General features: G+C 38.7%; 1 protein-coding gene and 1 long non-coding RNA gene across 3 annotated transcripts; one reads left to right on the top strand and one right to left on the bottom strand.

Moving 5' to 3' along the window:
* Positions 1 to 839: 839 nt before the first annotated feature.
* On the top strand, positions 840 to 9,073 carry mcmdc2 (minichromosome maintenance domain containing 2). Of its 2 annotated transcripts, none has more exons than XR_001309786.1 (14): positions 840 to 981; positions 1,073 to 1,203; positions 1,286 to 1,345; positions 2,333 to 2,528; positions 3,570 to 3,692; positions 3,768 to 3,869; positions 5,451 to 5,579; positions 5,673 to 5,910; positions 6,031 to 6,236; positions 6,839 to 6,996; positions 7,064 to 7,243; positions 7,317 to 7,456; positions 7,780 to 7,906; positions 8,077 to 8,169. XR_001309786.1 is itself a non-coding variant. In XM_014002289.1 (14 exons), exons 1-14 carry the CDS (start codon positions 885 to 887, stop codon positions 8,241 to 8,243), a joined length of 2,037 nt encoding a protein of 678 aa, XP_013857743.1. In that variant the 5' UTR covers positions 840 to 884; the 3' UTR covers positions 8,244 to 9,073. The 2 variants fall into 2 exon arrangements, 1 of the variants encoding a protein (XP_013857743.1); XM_014002289.1 differs by having other exon boundaries at positions 7,797 to 7,906; positions 8,077 to 9,073.
* Positions 8,285 to 11,052, bottom strand: LOC106513457 (uncharacterized). The gene is made up of 5 exons (XR_001309787.1): positions 10,948 to 11,052; positions 9,341 to 9,396; positions 9,099 to 9,142; positions 8,729 to 8,757; positions 8,285 to 8,509 (listed from the first exon to the last, which is right to left on the bottom strand). It is a non-coding gene; the product is annotated as an uncharacterized LOC106513457 (long non-coding RNA).
* Positions 11,053 to 11,268: the final 216 nt, after the last annotated feature.

Below are 11,268 nucleotides of genomic sequence, written 5' to 3' on the forward strand. Positions count from 1 at the left end.
ATCTACAACTTACACAAGACAACTGAATAAAGCAGTTTGGTTCATAGGTTAAATATATATTTTTTTGTTTAAAAAAACTACCACTTTAGCTTTGTTTTGGCTTTTTGATCACATTGAAACACGTGTGTGTGTGTGTGTGCGTGTGTGTGCGTGTGCGTGTGTGTCTGTGAGAGGTTAATTTTAGAGTATATGGTCAGGGTTAGGCTATAAAGTCTAAAAAACATGAATGGAAGTCAATGGAAGGTCCCCACGGGCCCAAATGCATGTTCCAGGTGTGGGGTTAGGTTTAGGGTCAGGTAAGTTTCTGTGAGGTTAATTTTAGAGTATATGGTCAGGGTTAGGCTATAAAGTCTAAAAAACATGAATGGAAGTCAATGTCAGGTCCCCACGGGTCCAAATGCATGTTACAGGTGTGGGGTTAGGTTTAGGGTCAGGTAAGTTTCTGTGAGGTTAATTATAGAGTATGTGGTCAGGGTTAGGCTATAAAGTCTAAAAAACATGAATGGAAGTCAATGGAAGGTCCCCACGGGGTCGAGAAACAAACGTGTGTGTGTGTGAGAGAGAGAGAGAGAGAAAAGAGAGAGAGAATCTGGTTTATTGCCATAATCAGTGAACAGGATTCACAGACTAGGAATTTGCTTTGGTGTAAAGGTGCAATAAGTATGAAATATAACAAAGAAAATACAAACGATAAAAGGAAAAATATTTAAAACATATGTACACCAGTTCAACACACATTTATTTATATATATATATATATATATATATATATATACACATACATACATGCATTTTATTTTGGTAGATATAAAGGATTTCCGGTAAGTGGGAGCCATCACCCTGTTACCGAGGCAACGGCAGATATTGCTCCTGTATCGGTAAAGATGACTGAACTTTTTACTTTGAAAGAGTCGGTTTTGTTTTACTTAGACAGGAGTGGTGGTCTTCAGAAACTCGTAGACGACTGTAAACTTCTAAACGGTACCGTGTTTCAGCTGTGTGTCCCAGGCTAAAAACTTGTCATGTCACTTTTTTTAAGCTAATTGAGATTAGCTTRTGTTTGCTCCTATAGACCCGCAGCAAGTCGACGCAGTCTACAGGTTCAAGATCAGTGTTAATCCTTCTGATTTAATAGAACTGGACCCAGTCCTGGGCCACTGTGTTCTGCATGACCCGCTCAGAGCAACAGTTCTGTTTCAGTCCGTAAGTGGTTAATAAATGTCGCAAAAATGATATAATTAGATAAATCTGCTGTTAGCATGAAGGTTGATTTGTCCACATCCAGGTGTGCTTCCTGGCTATAAAGACTCTTTCACTTACTGAAAAAATACAAACTGCGAGTCAGGTGAGTTATCGGCGTTTTTACTTAATGAACAGGAACCGTCTGACTGAGGTGGCTTTAACTGTCTCACAGTAACACTGAGTGTTGTATAAAGTACCACAACTTGAGTAAAAGTACAAGTATCATACCAAAAAATTACTTTGGTAGAAGTTAAAGTCTCTTTTAGGAATATTACTTGAGTAAAAGTCTTAAAGTATCTGATAATTTTTGTACTTAAGTATTAAAAGTAAAAGTATTGATTTAAAATGAGCAGTTAGATTTTCCATAATGACATATATTAGGTGACCTCCCCCCAAAAAAATGCAGAGATGATTATATTGTATTAAAATTATTAATTTATGTTAAAATTTAGGATGCACTGTAAAAAAATATGAGCAATATTCAAAGAATGTTCTTTTGACATGTATTTCTTTATATATGGGTGCTCAATAAAAAGATATTTTAAAAAATAGGATGCACTAGTCTAGCTGTTTCAGTTTCTATACATATATCAAGGGTGCACAAACCTTTTCCCCAAAATGAAATCTATCCGAGAGCTGCAGCCAAATAGAATAATATAATTCATGAAATACAAATACTTCTTAAGTACAGTCCTTTTATTTTAATGATTATGTGCTGCTGAGTGTGACATGAATTGTTTGTGTAAACTAATACGGAATCAGAATTTTATTTATACTTCTTATTCAACCACAATTAAATTCACTCCATCTAGGAGCAACAATTTATATGAACAGTATTTATTTTTTACAATAAGCTGGAATGAAAACAAGCAAAAATAACTTTCTACTTCTTACCTTTTTTTTTAAATGTAAGGAGTAGAAAGTACAGGTAATTGTGTGAAAATGTACAAAGTAGAAGTAAAAAATAGGCTGAAAAATAATTACTAAAGTAAAGTACAGATATCCAAAAATTCTATTTAAGTACACTAACAAAGTATTTGTACTTAGTTACTTTACAGCTCTGGTAACATTGTGTTCTGGTCACATTAAGGTAAATGTCACACTGATCTTTACAAACCTGCCTCCATTCCCCGAGTACACGCTGGACCTSTGCAGTTTCCCCCGTGTCTACGGTCCTATGAGGCCTGTCTCCATGGAGGGGGTGGTCATTGCCATGACAAGAATAACAAAGTACACCCAGGGAGCCAGGTTTCTCTGTACTAATGATGACTGCCCCTGCTCTACAGGTACATTTCAATTACATTTTATTAACATGTTTGGATTTGAAGGAGCTGGTCATTCTGACTTCCTTGCAATTTTTGATCTTGCCCAAGGGTTTCCCTAATAATTTTATTGTATACCATGATCTGCTCTTATTTATTTTGTTTATTATACTAACACTAACCGACTGTACTGAATATAAAACGATTTGCATTCACACACAACAGACAACATGGCAAACAGATCATTTTAATCTGTGTTTTAGGACAATTTCTTCATAGTATGACAACTTTTACAGTTCCTCTAACAAAAGGGTTTTAGCAGTGGTGTGGTGGGCAGAGTTCCCCTAAAGCACTAATAGGGGAACTAATTTCCTGATGCTTTAGGGCTTTTGCTAATTTTAGAATTTATTAGAGGATTAGCACTCGCTAAATTTCTAGGCTAAATTTAGAAGCACTAACTGAGGTCTATAAATGTTATTTATCAATGTTAATGTTAACAGCTGAGGGTGAAAGCTGTCAATCATTTTGTTATGTGTGTTAATTATCCACCAGGTGACACTATATTGACAATATATGAACCCAAATAAGGCTGTGGAATGTCAATGATAGTCTTAAGAGAGCAACATGTCAACATGTGACTCATGTTGTCTGCTGAAGAATGTTCATGGGTTGACTGGGTTATTTTAGTGCTTTAGAGTTAGGGGACCTAAATATTTGAGTTAGTGTTTTAGGACTAGTGGAACTAATTTTTAGATTAGTGTTGCCCACCACTGGGTTTCAGTAGCGATAATATGGTCTAGGGCAGTGGTTCCCAAAGTTGGGGTCAGGACCCCATGTTGGGTCCTGAAACATCGAGGTGGGGAAGAAAAGATTTCATTAAAAAAATTCTAATAACTTTTCCTTAGTTATTACAGAGGAGTGTGGTTAAGATTGTTAAGATGTTCCTATGCCCTTGTTTATTTGATCTGACTTCAATGTATAACAGCCAAATGTAGTTGGAGGCGCAGGTCTCTGCTGCTCTTTTATTGGTCAGAAGCTCAAAAGSCTTGGGAACCACTGTTCCAGGGTTCCACCACATCCGAGTCCACGCACCCGGAGCCACCGAGTCGGCCACAGTGAGAAACGACTTCATCTGCATGATCTGCAGCTCCCAGCTGAAAGAGGACGTGAAGTTCAGAGTTTTAGGAGGTGAGAGTTGCTCATTGTGTTTGGACCCTGCATTGTTGTATTGTTTGAATATGTCAAGTTATTTTTGGAAAACAGACAAACAGCTGGTGGAGCTGATCCACGTCGAAGCGTTAGACGTTCTGAGAGGTCATCGGCACGGCTCTTTCAGATACCAATCTGTCACCCTGTTTCTGAGAGGTAAGCCTGCAAATCTGTGAACACATAGTTGAAGAAATTTAAAGTTATTAGAGGTTAGTACTGATGTTAAAAGCACAACACTATATTTTTAGGTTTTCCTTTTTGTAATGTTGACAGTGTTTAATCTATTATGTTTTGATTGATATAGATTAGTTACATGTCCGAAATATGTGACAACACATATTCAACCGTTATGATAACAGTAGATGCGGATTTTGTCTGAATGCCTGTGATTCAGCCGTAGGTCAGTAGAGGGCGAACGCAGGCATTGAAGAAGATGTATAAATACATGAACTTCCTGGTTTTTGGGTAGTGTTGGTTTCCTGTCAGCTTGAGCGACAATAAACCTCACTCAGATCCAGAATTCTGGTGTTGTATGGTTTGATTCCTTCTACAAATCATTTTATTTAACAATGGTGTTTTTAACATCGACTTCAGTTTATTGAATACGAATTTTCTTAGTTTTTGGTGACCCCGACGTGATATGAACACACAACCTTCTGAATTTTCTTACATAGTAATGAAGTAGCAACATATATATAGAAAAATAATCAAAATGACCAAGATTATAAAATATAGAGTCGCAATGAAGACTAAACACCAGCTGTTCACATCAGTGACTTTCTTTTAACAAAAATACACAACTATCTTTTTACCAATACAATGCTGACATGTCCATAAAGGTTCAAACCCAAATCTTCTTTTGCAAACAGCATTTTGTGCTTCTTAGCATCACAATCAAAACACCTGCATTATAAAATGTGTGAAGACATGAAATAATTTTCTATTAATGTATGAAACAATGCTACAGAATTGGTCAGTCTTCCTACCACAAACCAGAAATACAAATTGCAACAGCTTCATGTGATTAAGATAAACCATTAAATCATACCAATACTAATACCAATATTATCCTTAACATCGAGCTTTTGTTGTGCAAATACTTCAGATAAATAGCTATGATTTTTAACGCTAAGCTGATCCTTTCGATACTTTACTGATTGGTGAACATAGTTTAGTTATGACTGATTCACTAACCAAAGTATAAAATAACCCATCCTAATGTAAATGAATATCCTCCAAATAAAAGTGTATTATTTGTTTGTACAGTCAGATTCTCTTCCTTTACACTCCCTCCCTGGTTACCTTCTATTTAGTCACATCTGTTGTGGTTAACCATTCATATTTGTGGTTTTCTAACAGTCTGCAGCATAAACTTATTGAGAGTTTAATGAGTATATTTTGGAACAGCTGTGCCTTATGGTAAGATATTAAGCGTTTCTGTCCCCTCTAATAACAATGTCCTGCTAGGACCCCTGAGAGGTTAGCAAACCTCAGCCCCAGGAATAACATATTCAGTTGACCCGGTCCTGTGGAGGAACTCAATACAGCAGGTTCCTGTTACTAAACATATGTTAATAGGTTGCATGGAACACTCATTAGTTGGCCGTGCTGTTCACACAGAGAATTCTTTGTTCTTCGTTCTGTTTGTCTTGGCAGAGCTTGTTAGAGGTGTGCGTGTTTCTGTTTCAGCGGAGAGCAACCTCTGAATGTCTTTGCTTTTTTTCTGCTCACGCACAGACGAGCTGTGCAACTCGGTGAGAATCGGACGACTCTACAAGGTGATAGGCATTCCTGCTCTTGTGCACCAGTGGCCAAACATGACCTGGAGTGTAGAGGCAAACAGCATCCAACTGTGGGAGCCAAAGGGTACTGCAGAAGTGACACATGGATCGTCCACATATTGATCTTTAATTATAAGCTTGTTCAAACAGAAATGATGTTTAATACCTCTCACTATAGATTGCCCTGAAGTTTCTCCCAGATTCCAGCAGCTGTTGAACTGGACAGCCTCTTCTCCCTGGAGGTTCTCTGCCATTGTMGCTCACTGCTTTGGGTTGGACCTGGCTCCTCCTGCTTTATACAACACACTGAAGCTGGGTTTGCTGCTCAGCTTGGTGCAGACCAGAACTGATGCGGATGACTCGTTTCACAGCTTGGACGTCCTCGTCGTCACAAGTGACGCGCTCATACTCGACAGGTGAAACTCCATTTCGCAATCCCAGATCCCAAATCTCGATCCGCTTCAGTCGGGTCCACCCTGATTGGACCTAACCGTCGCTAAGCAACTTTAATTTTTCTCTTTACCTCTGTTCGTCAGACTGATGACTTTCAGCTTGAGTTTGGCGCGCCGTGGAATAAGACATCAGGCCTCAGGGGAGATGTTTACATCTCTGTCCAGAGACGAACACGGAGCAGGGACCGCTAACATCCACGCTGGTTCTGCTTTACTCGCTACTGGGGGCATTTGCATGCTGGGAGATCTGGGCTGTTATAAAAAGGACAAACTGGATCACATTCAGTCAGGTACAGAACTCAAAAAGAAGTTTTTGACAGCTGTAGAAGAGAAGGATAATTTGACAAAGCAGTGTAGCAGACAGATTACAGCAGGGATGTCCAAAGTGTGGCCCGGGGACACATTTGTGGCCCCTAAACTGACTTTGTGTGACCCCTGACTTCAGTTCAAGAATTATACTAATTTGTTTACAAATTTGTTCCGCCGGCACAGGTGTCTGAGGTAGATGGAGACTTTCTATTTCTTATTAGGGCAAACTTATCACAAAGTAAAATTGTATAATAAAAATATTGGCAACAATACCAATTACTTGTCTTTAAATAACCAGACTCTTTAGCTTTTTCCACATCTATTGCAAAAATTTTCAGTAACGGAAAACTGCAAAACACTTTTAAAGTTCTGGATCTAGTTTAATTTACGCACCCATTTCCAGCAATAAATCTGACTGTTTAATTAAAGTATTCAATGTTTAGTTTATTGTTGAGCAGGTAAAGGAAAAATATCTTTGGCCCTCAAGTCCTTCTGACTTTATGATTTTGGCCCAATGTGACAAAATGTTTGGACACCCCTGGATTACTGTATCTGCTTTAGTGTTTCCTGTATTTATTTTCAGTTCTGGAGAGCCACTCTGTGTCCGTGTTCATCCCTGGAAAGAAATATGGTGAGGATGCCGACCAGCAGCTTTCCTTTCCAGTTCAGTGCAGCTTTTGGGGCCTTACACACTCCTCTCAGTGTTCTGGGAGGACAGACTCTGCCGTGCTGGGAACTGCAGTGAGTGTAATAATATTTAAGGCCGTGCTTGTTTGAATCAGTGCTGAGATCTAAATCTTGTGAGCAGGAACTGGGTCCCATACCTGCTCAGTTTGCTGAAGCCTTTGGCCTAGTCATTCAGTGTGGAGACAGGGTTGGAGAACAGGCCGTCCATGCCCAGAGTGTCCACACCCTCCAACAGGCAATGCAGCCTGGAACACAGCCCTACCCATCTCACTGGGAGTTCTCAACCCAAGATTATAAAGAGGTTTGTGAACAAGAAAAAGTAATTTGAGTCGTTATGAAAAATAGAAAATGCAGCTTGTTTTTCTCTCTGCCAGCTGGTGGCTCATTGTCAAAATCTGCAAGTGGAGCTCAGCCCCGAAGCAGAGAAATTAATCCACGGTTACTACATGGCGAGTCGTCGAGCTCGGACCCAGAGTCAGGGCGTCAAGATTTCTTTGGCTTCTATCAAACTACTGTAAGCATTTGACGCAATGCCACTGCCACCCAGTAGATGGAGCTCTAACCCAGATATTGCTCCTAAATGGCCATTTTTCACTGCATTATGACAATTGTTTACACATCTCTTCCACTGTGGTGACTTTAATGTGGAACTTAAACTAGGAAAATTGACTTTAATGTGGAACTTAAACTAGGAAAATTAATCTGTTTTCAGCAACATAGGACAAGCTACATTAAGCTCTAAGTCTTAAAAAATATGGTATACATTTTTTATCCACTTAGATCCTAATGTATGATGTATTCAATCAGATTTAAAAATGGTTTTTAGTATGTGTGCAGTAATTTGTATTTTGCAGGCTCTCCTTGGCTGAGGCCCACTGCAAGTTATGCCTAAGAACTCGAGTCCTGGAGGAAGATGCTGTGGTTGCTGTGCTCCTGTGTGAAAACTCAGTCACTCTCAAGCATGGTAGTTATTTATCACATCTCCTTACATGAAATAGCAATGTTGTAACCAAACTATTTTAAAAACTTGAAAATATGCTGTTTGTTTACATCTTCCATACTGCTATTACAGCATTATCTAGTTATCGTAACAGGCTGTATTACTTTTTATTCTGCATTTGTTTGTTTTTAAAGGGGCCTCGGCTCTCATCATTCCACCTGATGCAGTGTTTCCTTGTGACATGGGAGACATGGAGGGTTTGCAGAGGAGAGACATGATCCTGGATGAGCTCCACCAAAATATTTTACGCTTCATTTATACCTACGCACCTGGAGCAGACACGTACATCGCAGAGGAGTGATACATCATATTTGAGAAAAAACAAAAAGACTGAAACAGAAGTTTCTTTTTCTTCCAAATTTTATTAGAGAATCAAATTTAGAGAAGAAAACCTTGAGATATATATGCATTTAAAATATTAAAGACTGTTTTTATTACAAAACAGTAATGCATTTAAAATATTTACATTTGTGGTTTCTGACAGATGTGAAACAATGCAGCTGTGACCCAAGTTAATGTGTTTCATACTTACCTTCCAAGCAAGGCTGAATTTTTCTGACTTCATAACTTTGTCAAAAGAAAGAAAGAAAAAASAGTAAATCAGTTAAGTTAAGCAGCATGTCATCTGTATGGTTATAAATCTGAGTTTCAGTTCAGTTTGTCACAATCTCAGCAGCCCAGTTTGGTCAGATGGGTAAACGGCAAAAAAGTGAACTCATCATAATTTTAAAACACAGTTTATAATCTAGAATACTGAAAACATTAAACTTCAGAGGCTTTACTCACCAAAGATGAAGCTCTAACATGATATTTCCCTGCAGAATGAAGAGAATTTTTATCAGCTGAATTTCAATCTAAAAAAATGGTCAGTTTTTGAAACTCTTGTTTGAAATAAAAAATAAACAATTTGCAGCTGGTACATCAGTAGTCACAATATCACCATGTTGAAGTCTGACGGGTAAACGGCAAAAATGTGAACTCATCACTTTTCCAGCTACGTATGACACRTGAAACATTTAAACCGGACTTCTATCGTGTGGCTTTTTATAGAAATATGTCAGCAATCATTTACCCACASTGGACATGAAAAATGCCCGGCGTCAAAATAATATCACTGAATACATGTAAAAATAAAATAAAACAGAAGAGGACTCACCTCATCAGAACAAGATTTATTTTGCTTGGAAAACGGGATGAGATCTGAATCAGTGAAAAAAAAAATAGATACATTACTTCAATAAGAAACTACATACAACATACATTTAATTTAAATATGCTGATGTTTCAGTTAGTCACAAAGTCACCATTTTATTGTCTGATGGGTAAACGGCAAAAAGTGAACTCATCATTTCAGAAATAAGAACCAGAATATAAAGTCAGAGGAGAAACACCACTCACAGCATATAGAGAAGACGTGTCATTTCCAGTCATTATCCAGCACCTTGTTTCAGGTCCTGAAAGGAGGGAAAAAATACCATAAGGACACATTTAACCGAGGATCATGCCTTTATCTAAGACCTTACAACTATTCTCTTTAATGGAAGAGATGCCACAGACTTTGAGCTTGGATGATTAAAGTGCACTGAATGGTTAGCCAATATGATGCGGACGGATGACTGATCACCTGCAGGTCAAAGGGTGCAGCCTAACACAGCTTGGAAGCACAGCCAACATGGCAGATCTGAGGGGCAGGTTCAACAGCAGGTCACCACATTTGAAATGACCTCGTGTCCTTTGAGGGTGGCGGGGCCGCTCCTTCACAGCGAAATATTGGTGGGCCGACTTCTCTGACCAGGGTTTCAACCGATGACCTCTCAATATCAAAACCGAGCCACTCGGCAAGCTTTACGACACTGGGGACATTATTTCCCACCCCCCCTTTTTTTATACCTGTCCAAAAAATGATTTATTGGTGGACTTCAGGGATAAGACCTGTCCATTCTCAAAGTCAACGTGACACCGTTCGTCACGTAATATTAAACAGTAAATTACTTGGTGGACAGTTGATAAGTGGATTATTTTGTTTTTAACTCACATATTCCTTCAAATATAATATATACAAGAATGTAAAAATACGAACATCCAGTCAAACTCTTGGTGGATATGTGGCTAAATGACGTGATTGCTTTGCACTACATTGTGTACACCTGTTCCATAATGAGTCCAAGTATTACCTATTTTCTAATAACTTACAATTAAAGCTTTATTCAATATATTCAGAAAAATAGATTAAAGCAGGTCTAAATCTGGATTGTCCTATCCTGGTCCTCAAGCGCAACGATCCTGCATGTTTGAGGCTGTCCAGCTCCAKCACACCTGTTCTGAATGARAGGGTGATTAACAGGCTTTTCTGCATAACATGGAGGTAATTTAAACACTAAATCAGGTATTCTGAAGCACAGAAACAAACTAGGAACTCCTACAACAYGAGCAGCATTAAGTGACTAAACCAGTCAATTTAGTTGAGAAAATAGTGATCAAGTATAAATGATTTTTGCTTTTCAAAGATGAGTGATAAAAGTTCCTGAGACAGTCTTTCATCCTGATGTTAGCCAGATGTGGAACAGACTAACCACATCTTTTATGAGGCTTTTGTGAAACTAAAGTATTTGATTAAACCAGGATAAACACAGCCAAGGTCTGAAACGTTTTCACATATCCAAACTTGAACTGTTTGGATTGCATCAGATTCTGACCGCGTGGTGAAACCCTGGCCCTCCTTCCGTCCACATYAACAAACGTGTCAGGCAGCGTGACTTTTAAAAAAGTACAAATCTCATCCTGCACTGTTGTAACTGACCTGCGGGTTTTCGCCCTAATTCTCGAAAGTAAAAAGTAGTTTCATACTACAAGAGCTTAGCCACCAGTAAAACACGTGGCCGGGATGCTAACTAGCTATTCGCAAACTCCGTATTCAAGCGTTATTTAAGTGGGAGGACAAACACAAACCTACTGCAATTTAAGCTTAACCAACAAACACACAATGAAAATCCACTATARCTCACCTGTGGAGATATTAGACTAGCTGCATGGCGGTGCTGATGCTCCTCACACGACGGTCCACGTTAGAGAGAGAAAGAGGAACTTCCGGTATGCGCTGAGTCTGCGCACCAGAGCTGCGCAGTGCACCACATGAAGCCCACAGACTGTCTGCGTTTTTACAGGTGTCACAAATATTCCTTAGCTGCTATAATTTGGCCATTACAAAAAAGGCGATTTTTTTTGTGTATTTTTATTTTTTTACTCACAAATTTTAGTTTATTGTCTGATTTTTCTATTAAATACCCCCCCCCCCCTTTTTTTTTCTTTTATGGGCTATTCATAGA

This window comes from Austrofundulus limnaeus, unplaced genomic scaffold (assembly GCF_001266775.1).
Source record: "Austrofundulus limnaeus strain Quisiro unplaced genomic scaffold, Austrofundulus_limnaeus-1.0 Scaffold12, whole genome shotgun sequence".
Lineage (NCBI taxonomy): Eukaryota > Metazoa > Chordata > Actinopteri > Cyprinodontiformes > Rivulidae > Austrofundulus > Austrofundulus limnaeus.